This window comes from Dasypus novemcinctus, chromosome 10, assembly GCF_030445035.2.
Source record: "Dasypus novemcinctus isolate mDasNov1 chromosome 10, mDasNov1.1.hap2, whole genome shotgun sequence".
In the NCBI taxonomy this organism is placed as follows: domain Eukaryota; kingdom Metazoa; phylum Chordata; class Mammalia; order Cingulata; family Dasypodidae; genus Dasypus; species Dasypus novemcinctus.
In genome coordinates this window covers 81858317-81882186 of record NC_080682.1, presented here as the reverse complement: position 1 = coordinate 81882186, position 23870 = coordinate 81858317, and the positions used below count along the sequence as shown (strand labels likewise).

Below are 23870 nucleotides of genomic sequence, written 5' to 3'. Positions count from 1 at the left end.
CCTCTGGGACGAGGCTGTGAACAGGCATGGGTGCCCCGGCCGCCCCCCTGGGCACTCTGGGGGATAGAGGCCATGGAAGCACACAATGACCAGGCCAGTGACCGAAGGGAAAGAGGGATGCTGGAGAGAGAGAGACAGAGATTTATAGAGATGTGTACATCTCGCTGCCTCCAGGTGCTGTCCTGCCCCCCCAGGCGGGGCCAGCGCTGTCCTGTCTGATAGGACCCCTGCCCCACTTCCCTGCCCCTTGAACACCTGCCGATTATTCAGACCCAGGCCACGTATCGCTTCCCCTACACACAGTCTTGTCTGTTCCCCTCCATGCCAGGAAAAGAGGAAAGCAGCATTTAATGCCTGAAATGTTAGGGTTGTCCTTAAGAATGAGTGTATCTAACCCCAAAGACGTTAGGAGCCTGGCGCGGAGGTGGGTGAAAGCAAAAGCTCCCAGCCTTCTCCAGATAGTTGGTCATGGATTTGCCGGGCTTCCTTCCTGTGTGACGCAAGCATGCGGCAGGCGCTGGGCACAGAGGTGAACAGCACATGCATTTGCCCCAGGTCCCCTGATGCGCCAGAGGCGGTGGTGGGAGGGGGCGCAGTGTGGGGGATCCCGGGCTGCCCCTTACCGGCTGTGTCCTTTCTCCTTCCAGCTCCGAAACAGAGTCTGACTGTGGCGGTGAGACCCCCAGTGCGGAGCCCTGTGAGGCGAGACCCCGGCGGCCAGAACCCCCCACCCTGCCGCAGTCCCCCACCCGGGACTCCTCGAGGGAGGCGGTCTCTCCACAGGGCCCGGAGCAGTCCAGCGAGCAAGGTGAGCGGAGAGCCTGCCTGGGTGGGACGCAGGCTTCCCTGATCCGGGCGCAGTGGGGGGGGGGGGAGCAGAGACCCCCCACCTGAAGGCCCAGCCCTGTGGGCAGCTTTCCCTCATGGAGGCCCGTGACATCAGGTCTCATCCTCAGGGTCAGAGGCTGGGGGCTGGGACCTCGGGGGTGGGGTGGCAGTGGGGGTGAAGGCCCGGGACCCAGTGGCCCGAAGCCGGGCATCGCCTCCAGGAGACACTTTGGAACCCCAAAGGGAAGATGGCAGAGGTGTCCGGCTGGCTCTTCCTGCCCCGGGCAGGCAGAGGAGGGCCGCAGGACCCCCTTGCCCAGAGCAATGCCCACTTTTCCTCCTCTGTGTGTCTTCCTAGGGGCTCTCTGGCCTTCCCTGGCCCCTGGGGGAAGGAAAGCTTCTATTGCTGTGGGAAGACACACAGCCCGGGCAGCATAGGGAGGTCTGTGGAGCCCTTAGCGGGGGCTTGTGGCTTGTGGATGCACTGAAATTTTATGTGCATGATAATAAACGCACTTTCACTGAGTGGGTCAGGGCTTTTCACACACATGTCTCCATTTACTCCTAGGATTCTCCCGTGAGGTAAGTGGCATTAAGCCCGTTTTGCAGTTGCACAAATGGAGTGAGTTTTTCCTGCGGTCTCCCAGCTCGTAAGCCGCCCGCTAACCTCAGGTCTACCTAGAAAGAGTTGTCTCTAGCAGCACGGCTTGTTTTTGCCAAAGGGGGCCTTGGGTCAGGGGTTTTGAGTCTGTCAGCAGCGACTTGGGACCAAATCATCTGACATCTGGGGTGGGAAGAAACAGGCTAACAGACGCGTCACCATCAGGACCAAGAGACTTAGCCAGCGGCCTGGGCCGCGGGTGTGGAGCCGGAGCGCGACGTGTCCTGCACCCCCCTCTGGTGGCCAGGAGGAGACTTTACGCCTGGTCCTTGAACCTTCGCGCCCGAATGACGGTTTTGAAGGAAACCAGAGTTGAGGTTTGAAACCTCAGATAGATGTTTCTAAATCCTGGACACTCTGGTTTCGCCCTCCCATGTAAGCCTTTTAAAATGAGGCCAACTTTTAATCAGAGCACGTTTGTTAAGTACCATTTGTGGGGCTGTTTGGAAAGGCTGGTGATGGGGTTAGCACATTTGGCACATACAGAGGGCAGCCCTGGACTCTTCCAGTGGGTCTCAGCCCTGCCTCTGGTTACTGCTTGACCTCAGCACATCCCTTGCCTACCGTGAGCTGCAGCCGCCTTATCTGTAAATACTTTCCTCTCCTCCCTCCATTTCTCCTTTCTCTTTCTCCAGTTGACGAGGGTTTTGAGACATCTTACAGGAAGGACACAAGACAAAACTGTATGACTATATATTTGAAAAATAAATTTTCCACGTTAAGGTTAACCAAACTACATCAGGAGTTCTCGGCCCCAGACAGGCAGAACAGAGTCAAAGCAGCCGCTGTGGTTGAATCACAAATTGGATTCTGAGTTCTCTAGCAGCCAGAGTGAAAATGGAAACTCAGACAATTATTAATCTTATTCATGGGGAACAAATATATTAGTTTTTCACAGCAGGCAAAGATTTTTCTGATGTTTAACTCTGTGGATGTTTCCAGCCATTTCAAATAGATGGTATCAAGAGATGTATTAGATCACGTCTTAAATAATGGCTCTTCAGAAAAAGCAGTCATCATCTTCCCAAGGCTGTTTCATGGAATATCCCTTGCTGGCAGGTGAGGGCACTGTAATAAAACCTGGTTCATTGAAACCATTTCTTCCAGGGGTGGGGGGTAGGTTGAGTTGAGAGACCAAGGCAATATAGCTGAAGCAAAATCCAGTTTAATCACAAGATAAAATACAAAGTAGATAGTGTGTGGATCAATTGTATCACTTTCAAACAAACCCCTGTTGGTTTTGTTTTTATTGGTCATGGTTTAATTATCAATGGGCAGATGATATTTTAGGTTAAAGTCTCTGGTATGGGTCCAGTGCCATGTTTTGTGGTGCTGGCTATGGGTAAATCCACTTGTTACCAAGTTGTAGGGTTGATGTCATGTGGATATAATGGGGCATCATTAGCTACGACTCTCACCTGGATAAATGGCTCAAAGGTGGGCTGGGGAAGGCCAGAGAAGATAGGACATTGCTTTAAAATGATTTCTGGGACCGCCTCAGTGCATAAAAAAATAGTCTATTGCCTCCTTAAAGTTCTTTAACCTAACGCATGCCCAAGACGATGGGCTGAAATATTCCTTAAACTCTGTGCTATCGAGGCCATAGGAAATGCTCAGTAATGCTCCCTAAAACATCTAATTGAAAAATCTTTGTTTAAAAGATGAATTCCCGGGTCCCTTCTTCAGACGTGCAGATTCAGAAGGTTTGGGGCAGGTCCAGGTATTTGCATTTTATATTAACACATCCTACACTTTGATAATCTCAGAAGAGCAGTTTCCTGGAGCACCTGCCTGGATGAATTAGCTGTAAAATGTGCCCCTAAGTAAATAAATGAATTACGTAATGGATTGGGTTCTTGGACATAAACTAATTAGAGTTTGGATGGCAATCTGCCCAAAAGAGATTCTGGTTTAGCAGAATTGATATTTATCCATTTTTTTCTAGCAATAATTTGATAACAGGTCTTTGGAGCCCCTATTAGTGTGTAACAGTAAAATGGTATCTGCACTTTGACAGAATACATACTCTCTTGTTCCTTCAGCAGAAAGCCCTGCACTAAGACCTCCAAAAGTGCTGCTAGAGTGCTAAAATTAAGATAAAAAGAAGGGAATTAGCAGCTTCTTTATACCACTTATAATTACTGCATCAAGTCATTACTTCCTCCCCTATTTTTCCTATCAAGGTTAAATGTGTGCACGTGTGCTTTGAAAACACCAGTGGTGGAAAATCTCTCATGGATGCTAGCCATTTCCAGTAGGTTCCATTCCACAAAGTTAAAAGAGGAGAAGCAAGGAGAACGTCTTCTTCTTGAGGCGTTTCTCCGTGAAGTGCTAAAGAGGCTGGTCAGCAGGTTCTGGCTGAGCTCGAGGCCAGCTGGCTTCTCATGCCAAGCTTGCAGCCTGGAGAACCCCAAGCCGGTCTGTGGGGGCAGGACGTGGCCCTAAAATGTGGGGCAGGGGTTCTTAACCAGGGGGCTGTGAGCTTCAATTGAAAGTCAAAAAACATTATTTTTATGGGGACGTGCTGGTGTGGTTGTTAACATTTTTAAAATAATACACAGTTTAGTTTGGACTTAGTAAGGGCTCCGTGGACTGGAAAAGGGGTCCATGAAGCAAAAAAGGTTGAGAGCCCCTGATGTAGGGGAACGTTCAGCCAGGGGGTTCCTGTGATGGGGAGACGGGCAGACTGCACTCTGCAGCCATGCGCCCAGGCCTTCTGTACGTTGCATACAGTTGCCTGTAAATGTGTTTCCACTGGAAACAGGCCTAGAAGCGGTCACAGCGATGCATGGTCTCGAGGTTCAGCTAAAAATGAACTCCAAAGGGTTTGGGGCTCGGTGTGGGGAGGGGAGGCGGAAGGTAGAGCTCTCCGCAGCTTCCTGGCTTGAATCAGAGCAACTCCAGTTTTTATCTATTACTTAGAGAGGACATTGATATGAAACCTCAACTTTAAAGGACTGTTCTACTAAGAAAAAATACAAAAATATATGCATTATATATATATATACACACACGTATATATTATGCATATACACACACACGTGTGTGTGTGCATATGTATACTTAGTCATGACCATGGAGTTAGAATGATGGTTCATAATTTGAGGCATTTTCTGAAACAGGATACTCCCTGTCCCTAAGCAGGTTCTTAAAATTTTTTTTTTAAGATTTACTTATTTCTCCCCCATCCCCATTCCCCCCGCTCCCCCCGTTGTCAGCTCTCTGTGTCCATTTGCTGTATGTTCTTCTGTGTCTGCTTGTATTCTCTTTAGGCAGCTCCAAGAACTGATCCTGGGAGCTTCCAGAGTGGGAGAGTGGCCATTACTGTCTTGTGCCACTCAACTCCCTGTTCTGCTATGTCTTCTTTTTTTTTTTTTTTTTTTTTTTTAAAGATTTATTTTTATTTATTTAATTCCCCTCCCCTTCCCCGGTTGTCTGTTTTCTGTGTCTTTTTGCTGCGTCTTGTTTCTTTGTCCGCTTCTGTTGTCGTCAGCGGCACGGGAAGTGTGGGCGGCGCCATTCCTTGGCAGGCTGCTCCCTCCTTCGCGCTGGGCGGCTCTCCTTATGGGTGCACTCCTTGCGCGTGGGGCTCCCCTACGCGGGGGACACCCCTGTGTAGCACGGCACTCCTTGCGCACATCAGCACTGCGCATGGGCCAGCTCCACACGGGTCAAGGAGGCCCGGGGCTTGAACCGCGGACCTCCCATATGGTAGACGGACGCCCTAACCGCTGGGCCAAAGTCCGTTTCCCTGCTATGTCTTCTTATTTTCTCTCCCCTGTGTCTCTTGTTGCGTCATCTTGCTGTGCCAGCTGTCCTCATCGGCCGGCACTCCTGCGTGGGGCGGCTTTCCCATGTGGGCCAGCACTCCGCGTGGGCCAGCTCACCCTCACCAGGAGGCCCTGGGCATCAAACCCTGGGCCTCCTATATGGTAGACAGAAGCCCAATTGGTTGAGCCACAGCCGCTTCCCTTAAATAATATTTGATGAATGAAGGTTTAGAGGTATGTGATGTGGAGAGGTGGGGTCTGAGAGAAGAAGGGGGCTCCGTCAATTACGATCATTAACCTATTAACTTACTGTGAATGGACTGAAGGAGAAAGTCTCCCATTTGTCCTGTACACTTGACGGACTCTTTCTCCCCCCACCTTCCCGGCCGCCTTCTGTCTTTGGCCACAGCTCTGCAACAGGCTAACAGCGTCCAGTCTCCAACTCCAAGCAAATACCAGAACTGGAGGAGAAAACTGCAGTCACGTGAGTCAAGAGCCCTGGGAGGGTGGGAGTGGGCAGAGCCCCTGGTTAATTGCCGGGGGCCACTGTGTGCACTCCTTACAAGGTCTTCTCTGACAGGGTCTCCCGGATGTGAGGGAAGGGCGAGAAAAGAAATAGAAGGTTGGCTCATTTCCGCTTTTGACTGGAAGAAACATGTTCTGAGGGATTTCCCACTGTCCCCTCAGTCCCCCACTCTGAATCGTGGAGCCTTAGAATTCCAGTGTTTCACCTAGAACAGGCCTCAGCAGTCATCTGCTCCGAGCTCTTAGAAGCACAAATGAGGAAACTGAGGCCCCAGGGCTCTATCTGTCCTGATTCGGTACCCTGCAGTTGGCAGAGGGTGTCAGCCTAACTGCCTCATCCAACTGTGGGCAAAGCTATGAAGAAGGCTAAAACCTACCTCTTTCACCCCCCTTTTCTCTGAGCAGGCCTTGGTCACAGCATCCTGGGGGAGGAGCAGGGGCTCAGTGGGGGCCAGGCCTGCGGCGGGTGCTGAAGCGGCAGGTGTCCACTAGGGGACGCAGTGACCACACTCACAGTTGCACAGCATCCCATGGTTTTCCCACATTCTCAGCCTTGCCACAGGTAGGAGGGATTCCTTGCCTGGACCAGGAGAGAATGCAGAGCACTCCATCCTATTCTAAGTTGCTAGCCTCCACTTCCCTGGGACCCATATGTCCTCTAGAGCCCTCTCCGGTGGGAGAAGTAGACCCAGGAAAGCCTTGGACTAGGCTCGGGTTTCTACAAAGAAATGTTTTTGCATTTGAATTAGAACCCTCCTTTCCTTCCTACTGAGGAAATGCTGACTCCCAGCCAGGGCCAGAGATTCACCTTGCAGCAGCCCCTAAGTGAGAGGCCCCTCTCATCTGCCTCTCCAGCACCCACCCGGGCGCCTTGGGTCAGGCTGGACAATGGGCACCTTTGGGGCTGGACTGAGGGCTGCACATCTGAGCAAGCCGTTTTGTTTGGGGATGGGGTGGAGTGGGGTCAAGCTGACTTGAATCATGTTAAAGCCCCAGGTAGCGGAGAGCGAGAAGGAGGGAATTAACAGTTACTGAGGCCCTGGCTAGGCTTTTGCCTTATGTTCTCTCATTCTCTACTTCACTGCCACCTCCACTCCCCCCCCCCCCCCCCGCCAAGTCACTGGCCTCCTGCTTCTCTGGGCAGGTCCAGTTGGGTGCAGATTCCCTCTCAATGCTTCTGGCGGTCTTTCCTGGGTGCTACCAGTTTTGGGGGCTCAGTCCTTGCCCTCAAGAAGTTCCCAGAATTAGACTAACAGGGGCAAGTGCAGGGAGAGTGGGGGGGGGTGGTCCTCCCAGCAGGGTGGGGGATGCTCGAGGAGGTGCAAGGAGAGCGCGTGGCTAAACAGTGGCATGATCCAGGGGTGCCCCTGCGGTCCTCAGCTGTGCCTGTGGGCCCGGCAGTGCTGGGTGCTGGTTCTCAAGTATATACAAAGCTGGTTGGAGGGCAAGGCCTTGAGTTTGAATCATTTCTATGGGCCTAGTGCCTAGCATGGGTCTGACCCACAGGAGGCATCCAGTCCACCTTTGCCAATTAAATGAATGATTGCACAAACGAACGAACAAATGAACAAAGACACTGGCAGGCCGGAGTGAGTTCACACCAAAACGGAGAAACTCGTGGGTCAGGCCTGTGCAGGCTGCGGCCACTAGAGGGCACTCCAGGACTTGGAGAAGGGGTTGAGCTCCCAGCTTCCAGGAAGCCCCGCCCTGGAATCCCAGTGCTGGTGAAAATCCTGAGATGAAAGCAACCAGAGCCATCCTTTCAGTCGCCTTCCTCTTGCCCAACAGGAGACACACCCCCATGCGCATGGCTGGCACACGGGGCGTCACCTGGGTCAAGGCTGGTTCTGGTCCCAAGCCCAGGTGAGAGGGTGGAGGGCACTGGGTGACGGCTGACACCTTCCCCAGCCTGCCGGGCTGCCAGAATAACCTCTAGGATTGAAGGGAAAGGTCACCACGGCTTCCTAAGGGCCTGGAGAGCCCGGAGAAGAGTTAGCCCCTGGCCAGGGTGGGCGTGGAGGCTGCAAGGCAGGCTCTGGTCTGCTCTTCAACCCCCTGTTCTAGGGGGCCCTCAGAGCAGGCAGCATCTGACTGAGACCCCTGCAGAGGCCAGGGCAGCCTGGCAGGGCCATACAGAGCAGGATCGCAGTGGCTAGTGAGGAGCTCCTGCCCCTAGAAATCCCGGCTAGGGGTGGGGGTGCCCCCTATCTGGAATGGGTCAGGGTTCAGTGAGTCTATATTGGATACCAGTTCTGCATATGAGTGGAAAGAAAGGGGATGGGATTCCTATATAGTGAGCATTTAGCATTTACTTTGTGTCCTGCACTGCTGGCCACCGCTTCTTCATCCCCTCTGTTTCCTCAATCAATCCTCAGATGGGGAAACCGAGGGGTGAGGGAACTTGCTCAGTGTCAAGCAGCTGGTGTGAAGGAGGTGGGTCCCCAAGTTCCCCTTTACCATCCTCTGAGGGAACCCAAAGACATCACCTACCTCAGACAGTGACGTTTCCTGTCAAGCTCTGCCTCGATGTCGCCGCGTGGGGACAATTGGAGAGGGACCGCACCAGCTGGGGGGAGGCGGGGCGCTAGCGAGAGGAGGAAGGCAACGTCCAGTCCGTGACCTTGTGAGCCCCCACGGTTTTCTGTCAGACCTAGTTCCGAAGATATCCCAGGCTCTTTGTCAAAAGGCCCCCTGAAAACGCCTCGGTAGAACAGAGAGGCCGTCCATTGAGCTGAGAGGACTTTGAGGCAAGTTTCAGTTTCGTTCAAGAGGTGGCAGAGAGGAGAAGGGGGGCGGTGAGGAAGAGGAGAAGGAATTTGACAGGAGTTTGGCAAGCTGAGGACAGGAAGCAAGGCAACATCTGACCCACAGCGTTTGACTTTCTAGGCTCGGAGCATCTAACTGTGGGCTGAGACGGGTGTGTGGGTGATGGGGGAGGCAGGCAGTCGGCTCCCCGCACCAGCGCCCGGCACCAGTGGCCTTTCTCCTCAGCAGCTCCTTCCTTCCCACCCTCAGATCCGGTCCCCTGAGTTGCCTTTTTCCTCTGCAGCATTTGGGGAGCGCTTCTCTTTGGAAGCTTGCTGGCCATATGTGGTAGTCATGTTTTGGAAACCAATAATCAGGTTATCTGCCGTGTCTGCATTTGTGCCTGTGGAAAGCAGGATAGAATATTGAAAATCCGTCTGTGTGGTTTTCCTGTATAAAGAAATGGGCCTTGGTGGAACTGTTCTCGAGGTAGGGCTTGGCTTCAGCTTGGCCTGAGTGCCTGAGGAAGAGCCTCTCACCCATGGCTTTGGGGAAACTGAGACCAAAGGATTGCGTTGAGCTAAGGAGCAAACTAAACTCTGACACCCAAAAGTCTTGGAGGGAAATCTGAATGGGTCAGTTGAGTGGCCAGAAGGAGATCCAGGGATTCAAATGGGTTCTTTAGGAAGAGTGGCCCCGGGCAGTTTCTGAGGTGCATCCCGTCTGTGCGGGGATGTGAGGGAGAGCTGGCTGGGCTGGAGGTGCAGACCCTGAGAGGGCAAATCTGAAGTAGTGCTTGGCATTTTCTGGACGCATTTGAGGACAAATTATCTGAAATGGTTCAATATGGACACAAAATGCTTAAGAGTTTACATTTAAGGGTACCACACAAGAGAGTGTGTGTGTACATGTGGGGGTGGTGGAGTGAGATTGATTCTTACAGGCTACAACTGTCAGGATTCTGCTATAATTGAAATGGATTTCAGCTCCCCAGATGGAAGTAGACTCATCCTCTGGGCCTTTGCACACTCCTTCCTTGTGTTGCTCTGAGCACATACGCTGAGAATTCCTGACCCACGGGAGTTGGGCGTGGACACGGCTCCCTGGTGCTTCAAATGATTTGATACTTACTGCAACCTTCCTCCCGGGCTCTTTTAAAATCTTCAACTGATCCTGTTGTTTGAGAGCGCCTCGTACACGTGTGATCAGGAAGAGAGCATTTCATTAGCCGTGAGTGTCTGTCCTGTTGGTGTCCACAGCTAGAGGTCCTGCATCTTGGGGGCGGAGACCTCAGATGGCTTACTGACCAAGTGACTTCACACAGTGCTCTGCCGCGCTGGCGGCCTGGCCCCCAAACCACCGCGGCTTTAACAGACACTAGCTGAGAGGTAGACGTCCATACCCAAGAACCGCTCTGGGGACTCCAGGTTCCAGCTCTCAGGAACGTCCTCCCCTGGGCCTGAATGTTCTTGGCCTTTTCATCCTGGGCCCACCTGCCCCCGCAGGCTCCTACCTCTCTTACACCTCTTCCTCCAGATCCCAAGCTGTGGGCACCGGGGCCTCCTAAGCAGTCTCTGCTGGTTGCTGGTGCCGTCTTCCTCTCTTTGGCTCAGTTTATAGAATTTGGGCTTCCTTAAAGCTTCCTCTTTTTATGATAAAATCAGGTAATTACAACTCTGTAATGGAGAGTATGTCCTTTCCTTGGTAGACGTGATGCCAGTGAACAACAAAAGAACTACGTTGCCTCCAAAGGAATTGTCTCCTTCTCTTTCTACCTCCTCATTGTCTTCTCCATCTTCCCCACCATTGTCATCAGCCAGTGTTCCGAGGAATGCTTCGGATTGTTACTCCTCTCCTCAGGTAAGTTTCACTGAGGCCCTGCCCAGGTGTTGGAAAGGCGAGCTGCCCCTCCTCCGCCCACCTCCCCCCTTGACTCTGGATCCTAAGCATTTGGAGGTTGCCCCAAGGGTAAAGCCAGGGCCAGAGAGATGCTCTGTCAAGGGCCCACCCAGGCCTCCTTCACTCGTGTCTTTGTGAAGGCTCATCCTGCTCCTTCTTGGCCGCTCCTGAGGGGACGTTACCTCTCTCACTCTGCAAAGGTTAAAGGGTATGGACTCTGAGCCAGGAATGGGGTTGGACTTTGGGGTGCAGAGAGGCTAGGACATATCCTCTGCCTTTGAGGAACTTACAGAGGGCACTGAGGAACTCACAGCTGAAGGAATCCCAGTGCTCGTGAAAATCCCCAGAGATGAAAGCAACCAGAGCAGGCACCTATGTGAGGGAGCCTTTGGTAGTATCTGTAGAATCTTAGAAGCAACAGCCCCTTAAATAGAAAATGGCATCTCTGAGATATGCAGGGCTGGGCTCATTCTTGCAATATGTATTTCTCAGGCTTCTATCACCTGCCAGACCCTGGTCTAGGCTCTGAGACGTAGAGTGCATAAAACAGAAGAGGTATGTGCTCCTGTGAAGCTCGCGTCCTTGGCAGGGCATAGGGAATCCTGCCAGAGTCCAGTCAAGGCTCTCCTTTGCTGAGGACCGAGTTCCCTCAGCATGGAGATGACTAGTGTCTCAGGGGTGCGAGGTGGGAGGTGGGTTTAGAAGGGTCGTTGGACGATCACAAAGGCTGTCCTTCTGCCACCACAGCTCCAGCTCAGAAGCATGACTTTTCTTTTCTCCTACTGTAACAGTCTCAAGGAAGAACAGTCTCAAGGAACATACCTGTGGGCAGGATATGCCCTTCAATAGGGGCCATCGCCGAGCAGGCCAGGGGATCTCCTCCTCCCCTGTGTCTGGGGCAGGCCAACCCTTCCTAGCCCAGGATGCGGTCAAGGGCAGTGCCCACGGCTTTGCCTTCCCTTCTGGCTTTCTACCCACCTAGTTCAGGATTTGGAAACCCCTTTGATCAGTGATGATTCCAGGGTTCCAAGGAGATCTGAGCAGATCCCAAGGCATCCATTCAGAACACAGAGCGGTCCTTTGAAACCCTCCCAAGCAGAATTCTTTTTAAGGTTGGGGTCTGAAATCTGAAGAAGGACTTGTGAGGAAGAGAAGGGAAGAGGATGTGGACTGAGATTTGCATTCCCCATGTAAATAAATACTGGAAATGTTACCAATAGCTGTTATTTTTGCTCATCTCCTCCAGGTGAGAGCTTCCAACCACCCCTCACAGGTTTCAAGAGATCCTTCCAGTCCCTCCACCCCAATCTTTTTGAGGCGAGCCAGAGCCCAAGGAGCCTGCAAGGAAGTTTCCTTATACCTGCCCCGTCACCAGGTCCTGGACCGAGCAGAATACTGCCCGGTGAGCCCTGATGAAGAAGGCCTTCCATGCCCCGGACCACCTCGACCTGGAGAGGTGGCATCTGCTGGGGGTAAGGAGGCCGAGGCCCCTTTCGGGGATACCAGAAGCATCCACAGAGGCCCCCACGCCATTCGAGGGAAGGACAGGTGCTCACCAGGCCAAGAGCTATGGGCTGGGGCTGCAGAGGACACGGGAAGAGGAGAGGAAGGGTCAGAGCTGGAAGAGGAGAAGAAGTCAGGCTTAAAGAAGTTAGTCCTCACTCACGAGCAGAAGACCCAGTTGCTGGATTGGAATGACTCCATCCCCAAGAGCTTGCACCTGGAAGCTGGAGAGCAACCTGCTGAGAATGGTATTGGAGGCTGTGTGCTGAATCCAGTCCACCCCGCGATGCCTCCTCGGGGGGCTAGAGAGACACTGCCAGCCCAGAGAGAGGCTCAGAAGTCGGGGAGCCCAGCCCACCAGGCTCCAGGGGAGCCAAGCGTGGCTCCGCCCAAGTCCCCCCTGAGGCTCATAGCAAATGCCATCCGAAGGTCCCTCCTCCCTGGCCTTGCAGGCGGGAAGAAGCCTTGGACCAAGACAGAATCCAAGACCTTGCCCGCCAGCCAGCCGCATGCCTGCGCTCGCTCATTCAGCCTGCGGAAAACCAGTTTCAGCAAAGACTGGGGTCAGCAGGCCAGAGACATGGCTAGCAGGTCCTCGGTCTTCTTCTCCCCGGGTTCCCCTGTTGCCAGGGCTGCCCAGAACTCGGACCCTAGCCCCGCCGACCCTGCCCTGCGCACCCATACTTTGCTCAACCGGTCATCCAAGATCTTTCCTGTGCTCGCGTCCCCTCGCTGCAGCAAGATTGAAGATGTCCCCACACTCCTCGAGAAAGTGAGTTTGCAAGAGACCTTGCCAGATGCTTCTAGGGTTCCAAGGAGAAGAGTCTCACTCTTCTCTTCCCTCAGATACAAAGACAAACCTTTTGAAAGTTTTATTCAAGAACCCAGACAAAGAAATGACCTCAGGGACCTCTTCAGCAGCCCCAAAGAGAAGGTGCTGCCCACAGACAACGCCCAGCCCCTGGAGAAGATGTTGCAGCCTCTCAGTGGCACATCCCTGGGCCAGGGGCCTCCTCCTTCAGCAGCAGACCGAAGTAAGTGGCTCTTTTCCTGATAAAAGTCTACAGTTAGTGGCCAGCAGTTTGTTATCATCCTTGGATTGACAAGCAGGCATCTTGAATTCATTTTGCCTCTCATATTAAATCCTGACAAAGTAGGAAAATTTGAATTTGGGGGGGCAGAAAAGTTAAAAATTTTAAATTATGTTATAGAAAGTTTTGAAAAGAGATAAAGATAAACCAAATTCCATCACCTTTCCACTCTTCAGGTGAATATTATTTACTGAGTTGTCTATAAAATTTTCTATCTTTTTTATCAACATTATGCCAAAGGTATTGTACCAATCCCCACATAATCTACATAAACGTATCTTAATGGTTGCAGAATATTCTATCTAGTGGATGTGTTATCATTTAATGAACTATTTTCTTATTGTTTAAGTTGTAGATATATGTATATATGTTATGTATGAATATATTTATATTATATATATGGTATTATGAACATTTTTATGCATATACATTTTTCTTTCCTTTGAATTCTTTCTTTGGGATAGATTCTAAGAAATGAGATAGTAGGATTAAAGATGTGAATATGTTTAAGATTCTTAACTCACACTGACAAATTGCTTTTTAAAAGGGAGAGTGCAGATAGAGAGTACTTGGGATCTCTCTGTACTATTTCTTACAACTGCATGTGAATCTACAATTATCTCAGTAAAAATTTCTTTTATAAACAGGTCAAGGTACCAATTCATATTTCCACCCCTTATGTCTAAGAATACCTTTTTCACTATGTTGTCACCAGCACTGAGTATCGTATTTTTTTAAATGTTGCTATTAGTCAGTGGATCCTCTTTTAAGTTTGAATTTTTTGTTACTATTTGAACACTGACTATAATATTTACATCATAAAATTAATTATTAATACATCAAAGAATCAGAACAGTCGAACAATTTAGAAGCATTAATTAAAAAGTAAATTGTATCCCATTGCCCTCTCCTTGTCAGAGTTTTAGTGGGTATCCTTAGAAATCATTAAACACACAATTTCTTTCTGTTCTTGATGTTTACTTGCTTAAAAAGAACTGGGACCCTACTATACATACTGTTGAGCAACTTGTTTTTCTCTATTTTTTTTAACTTTTATTTTATTTCACTTTTATTTTGGAACTTTAGTTTTCATGAAAGAAATATTTATCTTCTTTGGTATCTTAATCAAAAATCTATGTATATTAACAAAGAATCTATTTTCAGCCAAGATCAGGATGTGCAAGGACATACTGGAGAATAACTATACCTTTCATATCATGTCATAATATTTAATGCATTATGCATTTAATAGTACAGTCATATGGCTCAAAATGAAAAGTACAAAAGGTACAACATGAAACGTTCTTTCTCCCTTCCTTGTCCCTGAGCCATGTAAGTCCTATCCCTGATGATAACCAATATTGTCAGTTTCTTATGCATTCTTCCACAACATATGCACATAAAAGTAAATTACATATTTTATTCTCACAAATGGTACCATGGTCGCATATTGTACATTTTTGTGGGTACTCTTCATTTTATTTTGGAGAGCATTCTATATAAACACATAAAGAGTTTTCTCTTTTGTTTTATAGTTGCACAGTATCCCATTGTGTAGATGTACCATTATTTATTTAGCCAGTGCCCTATGATAGACAGTGTAGGTTGTTTCCAATCTTTTGTTTTTGTAAATAGTGCTACAATGAATAGCTGAGAAGTTTGACCATTTGGCTTAAGTGTGAATATATCTATAGATTAAATTCCTAGAAGTGGAGTTGCTGGAGCAAAGGGTATATGGATTGGGAATTTTCATAGATATTGCCAAATTGCCCTCCATCAAAGTTGTGCCAGTTCACACACTCAGCAGCCAAGTGTAAAAGTGACCACACCTGTCAAATCGGTTGACTTTAAGTTAATCAAGGTGAGATTACCCTGGGTAGACCTAACCTACTCATCTTTGAGTTAATCAAGGTGAGATTATCTGGTTGAACCCTGCCTGGACTTATGATCTATAGAACTGTGAGATAATAAATGGACATTGTCTTAAGCTTGTAAATTTGTTCTAATTTTTACACAATAATAGAAAACTAAAACTAATACAAGTATGTGCTCATTTATGCTGGCTTCTCTCCCTAAACATTATGTATGGGGGATTTATCCAGGCTGCTGTGTACAGCAGTGTTTGTTCTTTTCCATTGCTATATTTTATTTCACTATATGAATGTACCACAATTTATTTCTGTGTTCTTTTGTTGGGCATTTAGGTTGTTTTCAGGTTTTAAAAACTGAATAATGCTGCTCTGAGCATTCTTGTACCTGTCTATGGTCTACATACGTACTCATTTCTTTTGGGGATATCCCGAGGAGTGGAATTGCTAGCCGTGGGTAACGTATATAGTCAGTTTTAGTAGATACTGTCAAATACTCCTCCAAAGTGGTTGTACAAATGTATACATCCTGCAGCAGGTAATGAAAGCTCCACTTGCTCTGTGTCTTCACCAATACTTGGTAATTTGAGTTTTTGGTGTTTTTAATGCTGCCATATTTATGGGTGTGTAGTAGCTTCTTGTGGTTTTGATATGCATTAAACTTTTAATGGTGTTGTACAGCTTTTCACACACTTATTTGGATATTCTCCAGTGTGAGTCTCTATTCAGATATTTTCTCCCTACTTTTTTTTGTGTTGTCTGCCGTTTCCTTATTGTTTTTTAATTTGTGTGTATTCTGAATACAAGTCTTTTGTCAGATTTATGTATTGCGAATTTCTTCTTCCACTCTTTGGCTCACTTTTTCACTCTCTTCAGGTGTTTTTTGATAAATGGAAGTCCTTATTTTAATGAAAACAAACTAAGCATTTTCTCTTATGGTGGTTGGTTTTGGTATCCTGATTATGAAATCTTTGCCTACTCTGAGGTCACAACGATATTGTTTTGTTACCTTCTAGAACTGTGATGCCCAATATAATAGTCACTATTGTATACTCCAGATATGGCTAGTGTGAATGAGGAAAACTTTATTTTATTTTGATGATTTTAATGTTAAAAGCCAAAGCAATGTATACTATTTTCTAACTAAACAAAACTTTTTCCTTTTAATTGGATTATGTTTCACTTTTATCATTAAAAATTTAACACCTGAACTAAGATGTGCAGTAAGTATATAATACACATGAGATTCTGAAGACTTAGTATGAACAATGTAAAATATCTCATTAATAATTTTTATGTTAGTTACTTGCTGAAATGGTATTTTTGAAATTTGGGGTTAAATAAAATATATTTTTAAATTTAATTTCACTAGTTTCTTTTTACTTTTTTAATGTGGCCACAAAATTTATTAATTGTATGTTTCTGTTAAACAGCATCATTATAGTAGTTTTACTTTTTTACCTCTCACAATTAAGCCTACTATCAACCTAGGATAGATTTTGTATATTCTATTTTTTCCATATTGTCTCTAATTGACTCAGCAGGATTTATTAAAAAGTACATCTTTTCCCCCTTTGATGCTTTACAGGAACACTTTTGTCATAAATTACGTAAAGTATCCATGTGGGACTGGCTTGAGATCCTCTTTTCTGTTTCCCTCTTTGAGTTGTCTGAATCACACTGTTTTCATTTCATGATTTTACAATAAATCTCCAGAGTCTGGTATTACCCTCTACTTTGATCTTCTTCTTCAAGATTGTCTTGGCTATTCTTGATCTTTTGTATTTCCTGATGAGTTGCACAATCAATTTATCAATTTCCACAAGTATTTGCTGAGCATTTGTTTGGGATTTCATGACTCAATAGATAAATGTAGGTGAGGGATTTACTGTAGAATTACAAGAATTAACATTTTTGAAATATTGAATGTTCTAATCCATAGACATGACAGCATGATATATCCCTGGATTTATTTAGGTCATCTTCAATGTCTCTCAAAGTTTGTAGAAGACTTGCACAATTTTCATTAGATTTATTCCTAGGTATTTGGTGTTTTTTGATATGGTTCTAAATGACATGGTATTTAATTGAATAATTCAGAGACATTTGATAGCTGTAGAGTATTGAGTCTTCCCATTTCTAGTCCTCTATTTAGTCAGGTTTTTAAAAGTTCCTTAAGTTATAGAGTTTTTTTTTAAAGATTTATTTATTTATTTAATTTCCCCCCTTCCCCTGGTTGTCTGTTCTTGGTGTCTTTTTGCTGCGTCTTGTTTCTTTGTCCGCTTCTGTTGTCGTCAGCGGCACGGGAAGTGTGGGCGGCGCCATTCCTGGGCAGGTTGCACTTTCTTTTCACGCTGGGCGGCTCTCCTCACGGGCGCACTCCTTGCGCATGGGGCTCCCCCACGCGGGGGACACCCTTGCGTGGCACGGCACTCCTTGCGCGCATCAGCGCTGCACATGGCCAGCTCCACACGGGTCAAGGAGGCCCGGGGTTTGAACCGCGGACCTCCCATATGGTAGACGGACGCCCTAACCACTGGGCCAAAGTCCGTTTTCCCAAGTTATAGAGTATTATTCACATAGGTATCCTGCATTTCTGGAGGTTTTATAGTGGATAGTTTGTAGTTTTTCTTGCTTTGTGAATGAATGTTTTTTTTCTTTCTACAGTTTCTAATTTGTTATTGCTAATATGTAAGAAGAGAATTTTTAAGACTTTTTTGAAGTATAATATACAAGAGAAAAATACTTTTATTTTAAGTATAGAGCTTGATGACTTTTCACAGACTGAACACACCCATGCAACAGGATCTACATCAAGAAACAAAACATTATCAGAACCTCAGAACCCCTGGGTTTCCTTCCAGTCTCTACTCCCTACCAGCTTACCAACTGCCACATGGTAACACTGATTTGTAACAACATCCTTTAGATAAATGGAATCTTTTGTATCTGGTTTATTTCATTCAACATTATACTTATGAGATTCATCACATTATTCTCTGCAGCTGTATCATTCATTCTCATTGTGGTATATATTCCATTATGAGAATATACTGTGATTCACCCATTTCTCTGTTGATTGATATTTGCATAGCAAAGAAATTGAATTGCACTACCCTACCAAACTCCTAATTTTTTTTATTGAGGTATGATTTTCATACAATTAAATTTATCGTTATTAAATAAATGTAAGTTCCATGTGTTTTTAAAAATGTATCTAATCATCGAACTGCCTCCAGAACCAAGATTTCCATTGTTCCAGAATTTCTCTTATGCCTCTTTAGAATCAATCCCCTTCCCACAACTCCAGTTCCTGGCAACCACTGATTTGTTTTCTGTCCCAATAGTGTTGCCTTTCCTAGAATGCCATGTAAGTGGAATCATGCAATATGTTGTCTTTTGTGCCTGGCTTCTTTCACTTAACATAATGCTTTTGAGATTCGATTCATGTGTTGTTGCATGTATTAGTAATTCATTCTTTTTATTGATGAGTAGTATTCCACAGTATGTATGTACCACAACTTACCTATTTACTAGTTGATAGTGAAAAAGTTGGATTCAGTTTTGGGCTTTCTTTGCGCATATATATGTTTCCATATATCTTGGCTTAATATCTAGCAGTGAGATTGCTGAATCATATGGTAAGTTCTAGTTTAACTATATAAGACATTGCCAAACTGTTTTCCAAATTAGCCTCTCCAACAGTCATATTCTAGTTGCTGCATAGTTTTAGCTAATCTCGTGCAAATATATACTAGAATAGCTTTAGCTATATATATATATATAGTATATATAATTGTCTCTCACTAAGTATATATATATAATAGTATATATAATATATAAAATATATATAAGTATATATAATAGTCTCTCACTAAGATTTTAATTTGCATTTCCCTATTGACTAATGATATTGAGCATTATTTCATGAGCTAATTTTCCATTTGTATTTTTTCTTTGATAAAGTATCTGTCCAAATCTTTTGCCCATTTTTCTGAAAGATTTAGTTATTTATTGCCCCCCATTTATTTATTTATTTATTGCCCCCCCATTTTCTCTCCTCCCACCCTGCTTCTTTTGCTGTATTGTCTTCTCTTTCTCATTTTCTCTCCTCTAGTATTCACCCAGATTTGATCCTGGAGACCTCAGAAGGGGAGAGAGGTTGCCTGTCAACTGTGCCATCCCAGTTCCTGGTTTCTGCTGTGCTTCACCTTAACTCTCCCCTTGTCTCTCTTTTGATGCATCATCATCTTGCTACAGACTCACTTGTGTGGGGCACTGGCTCACCACACAGGCACTCAGTGGGCACTGGCTTGCTGTGCGGGCACGTTTTCTCTTCTTTTTTCACTAGGAGGCCCCAGGGATTGAACCCAGGTCCTCCCATATTATAGATGGAGGTTCTGTCACTTGAGCCATATCTGCTTCCCTCTTTCGCCCATTTTAATTGGGTTGTTTTTCTTTCTTATTATTGAGTTTTAAGTGTGATAAGATAGGTGTTGGCAACAATTTTCTCCAAGTTAGTGAGTTGTCTTTTCACTTTCTTCACTATATCTTCCAAAGAGCAGAAGTTTTTAATAAAGTCTAACTAAATGATTTTTCATTTATAATTTTATTTTTATTTCAGAAATATTTCCTAATCCCAAAGTCACTAGACAGTCTCCTATGTTTTTTTCCTAGAAGCTTTATTGCTTTTACCTCTCAATTCTAATCCAATTCTACTTCTTTTTTTATATTCAGTACAAGTGTGGGTCTATATTTGTACTTTTTAATCTGTTCCACTGATCTATATGCTTATTCTTACACTGAACAACACAACCTTGATTACTGTAGCTTTAGAGTAAGTCTTGAAAACAGGTAGTAGAAACCCTACAATTTTGTTCTTCCTTTTGAAAATTATTTTGTCTATTCTCAGTCTGTTGTGTTTCCATAAATATTTTAGAATTAACTTGTCAATTTCTACCAAAAAAAGAGGTGATGGAATTTTGATTAGAATTGCTTTGAATCTATAGATCAATTTGGGGATAATTGACGCCTTGATGATATTGAATCTTTCAGTCAATGAACATGGTATATTTCTCCATTTTTGAAAGATTTTCTTAAACTTCTCTCAGGTTTTTGCTTTTTATTTTATTTTTATTTTTTGGTGTATAGCTATTACACATATTTTGTTAAGTTTATTGCTATTTTGTGTTTTTGATGCTATTATAAATAGCATTGCATTCAGTTTTCAGTTGTTTATTGCTAATGTATAGACATACAATTAATTTTTATATTGACATTGCAAAACTAAATTATTAGCTTTTTTATAGAATTATGTAGGGTTTTATACATAGATAATCACATTGTATGAGGAAAAAGACAGTTTGACTTTTTCCTTTCCAGTTTTCTTTCCTGAGACCTTCTACATAGTGCTCAATGAAAGTGGTAATAGGGGCACTATTTTCCTTTTCCCAATATTAGAGGGATTATATTTAATCTTGTAAGACAGAACTGATAAGTGATGAACTTGGGTATGGGTATTTAGCTAAAGATATTTCCAAGAAAAGTATAGAAGATGTATCCTGGTTTTTCCTTGCTGTTTATAGTAAAACTCAAGAGGAAAGATATAAATTGAGGAATGGACCATTAAGCAAAAAGAACCATGATTGGATGATTTGGAAAATTCTTAACTTACCCAGATACTGTAATGTGCCCTAGAAACGGCCACGGATGTGACTGGGCAACCATTGCTAAAATGATTTGGCATGTGTCTCATGGATCCAATCACCCATCTCCAAAGAAGCCAGGCATAGAGATGTAGTTGTTCAGGGAAGATCTGTGGAAGACCCATTTGTCTGACAGCTCATACCCCATAAATTGCATGAAAAACCAACAAGGCTTTTAAGAATTTTATGTCAGCAGAAGCAGTGGCACCCTAGATTGAAAGAGATAGGAGGAAGGAAGAATGATTCCAAATCCTAGGACCAAGAAGACTGGGCCACCTCTCTGGTGCTCAGAGAGAGTGTAGCCACTCCCCCAGTTTTAAGGAGGTTGGGACCACTGCCCCAATATTTAGAGAAGGCAGGGCCATTGTTCTGATATTTGGCAAGGGCAGGTCACCAACTCCAATGTTTGGGGGGAGGGCTGGGCAGGGGCTGCTACTTCATTGGGCCCAGAAGGCAGATCATTGGACCACAGATGATTACTCTCAGGCCTTGAAATCTAATGTAGTTCACCCTGTTAGGTTTCATACTTGCTTGGAACCTGTGAGGTTTTTTTTTCCTTCTGATTACTACCTTTTAGAATGGGAATGTCTATCCTATCCCTGCTCCATTGTTGCATTTTTTAAAAAGATTTATTTATTTATTTATTTATTTATTTCTCCCCCCTCCCCCCACCCCAGTTGTCTGTTCTCTGTGTCTATTTGCTGCGTATTCGTCTTTGTCCACTTCTGTTGTTGTCAGCAGCACGGGAATCTGTGTTTCTTTTGTTGCGTCATCTTGTTGTGTCAGCTCTCTGTGTGTGCAGCGCTATTCTTGGGCAGGCTGCATTTTCTCTTGCGCTGGGCGGCTCTCCTTCAGGGGCGCACTCCTTGCGCGTGGGCTCCCCTATGCGGGCGACACCCCTGCATGGCACGGCACTCCTTGCGCGTATCAGCACTGCGCAAAGGCCAGCTGCACACGGGTCAAGGAGGCCTCGGGTTTGAACCGCGGACCTCTCGTGGTAGACGGATGCCCTAACCACTGGGCCAAGTCTGCTTCCCTCCATTGTTGCATTTTGGAAGCAGATAAATTGTTGTATCGTTTCATAGGTCCAAAGGAAGAGAATTATGTCCCACAGTGGATCATATTGACAGTCTCATCCATACCTGTTTTAGATGACTTAGAAAATGAGATTTTTGGACTTAGTATTGGTACTGGCTGGCTTAAGACTTTAGGGGAGGTTTAGGATAGGATGAATGCATTTTACATGCAGGAAGGACATGAATTGGGGTGTACAAGGCAGAAGATAGACTTTTATGGATTGAAATTTTTTCCCAGAAATATGTTCAAGCCCTAAGCCCTGTCTGTTAAATGTGATTATATTTAGAAATAGGATCTTTGAAGATGTTGTTAGTTAAGAGACCAAACTGGATAAGGGTGGTTTCTAATCCAATATGACTGTTGTCCTTATAAAAAGAAGAAATTGGGACACAGACAAATAAAGAGTGAAGACAATATATGATGGAACAGAGATTGATTTATGCTACACACCAAAGGACACCATGGACTGCTGACAAGCCACCACCAGAACTCTACAGGTTTCAGAGGAAGTATGACCCTGCCGAAACCATGATTTGGACTTCTAACCTCCAGAACTGTGAGACAAAAAATGCCTGTTGTTTTAAGGCATTTAGTTTGTCGTACTTTGTTACAGCAGTCCTAGCGAGCTAAGGTAGTACCCTTTGTCAGGTTAAGGATGTTCTTTACTGTTCCTAGTTTGTTTTTAGTTTTTATCATGAATAATGATATATTTAATCAAATATTTTTCTATATCCATTAAAATCATATGATTTTCATCTTTAATCAATAATGTGCTGAATTATAATGATTGATTTTTTTAATGGATTTTTAAATGTTTAAACCACTCTTATGTTCCTGGAATAAACTCAACTTGGTCATAAAGTGTTGCCATTTAATATATCACTGAATTGTTTTTACTAGTTATATTTAGGATTTTTGCACTTATGTGCATGAGATATATTGGCCTTAAATTTTCCTTTCTGAAATATCCTTGTTAGATTTTTGGTATCAAACTTATGCTAGCCTTATAACACAAGTTGGGAAGTGTTCCATCTCTTTTTTGTTCCTGGCAGAATTTTTGTTTTGTTTTGTTTTGTTTTTAGATTGGTATTGTGTCTTTCTTAAACATTTCGTTACCAATAAAATTATCTACCCTAGAATTTCTTTTATGTGGTGGTTTATGTATTCAGTTCTTTAAAGATATAGAACCATTCATATTTTCTATTTCTTCTTGTGTTCATTGTGTTGTCATGTTTTCAATGGATTTGTCCATTTTATCTAAAACTTTAATGTAATAGCATATGATAGTTTATGTAATATCTTCATTTTATAGTATGTAGTATTTCTCTTCCATGATATTAGTAATTTGTGTTTTCCATCCTTTTTTCATGATTTCTTAGTAGGAGTTTGATATTATTTATGAATCCCCAAAAAAGAGAAAAATTATGTTTGTAAACTGGTCTATTCTTCTGGATGTGATACCCTTTCATTGTATTAAAATAAAGGTTTTAAGTTAAGTTGATAAAAGATTAGGGCTTTTGATTTGACCATGTCAGTAGGACGTCACTCGGATTGAGTTCCTGCCTCTTTGGTGGGCTGATATAAATGAACACTCACTCAAGAAGACACACGGAAGAGGAGAGAACTTGGTCGTTTCAGTCCTGCCATGTGACAAAAAGGAGAAGGCTTAAACAGCTAAAGTCCTGGAAAGAAAGATGAGCCCTATGCCAGCCTATAGCTGAGATCGGAAGAAGCTGGGCTCATGGAGCCTTTAGAGGACGAAGGAAGGAGAGACCAGGCAGAGATCACCTGCCATCTTGCTTCAGTACTTGGCAACAGACTTTGGTGAGAAAGCAGCCTTAACTTAGACTCTTTGGGGCCTTGTAACTTTAATCTTTTACCCTTTATAAAAGCCGATAGATTTCTGTTACTTTGCATCGGCACCCCTTTGACTGACTGCTGCAGGGGTGTGAGGGTTAGGTTAATGTGTCAATCTGGCTAGATAATGGTGCCCAGTTTGGTCAAGTAAGCCCTGGGCTAATTGTAATACAAGGGCATTTCATGGACTTTAATCATCAGTGAGTGATTGCATATATAACTGCTTACACCTACAATCAACTGAGGAGATTACCATCAACAATCAGTGATGGCCTTAAAAGAGGAAATGATTTCAGTATTCAGAGAGAGAATTCCCATCTCTACCTCAGCCAGCCAGCCTC

General features: G+C 45.0%; 1 protein-coding gene across 8 annotated transcripts in view; it reads left to right on the top strand.

Annotated features, from left to right (window-relative positions):
- MICAL2 (microtubule associated monooxygenase, calponin and LIM domain containing 2) overlaps positions 1 to 23870 on the top strand; it is a 229449-nt gene that overhangs the window by 165625 nt on the left and 39954 nt on the right. For all 8 annotated transcript variants that reach the window (XM_071218210.1, XM_058305719.2, XM_058305718.2 and 5 more), the window contains 4 exons: positions 648 to 808; positions 5669 to 5743; positions 10238 to 10389; positions 11675 to 12965. In XM_071218210.1, coding sequence (XP_071074311.1) covers positions 648 to 808; positions 5669 to 5743; positions 10238 to 10389; positions 11675 to 12965 — 1679 coding nt within the window. The remainder of the gene's footprint in view (positions 1 to 647; positions 809 to 5668; positions 5744 to 10237; positions 10390 to 11674; positions 12966 to 23870) is intronic.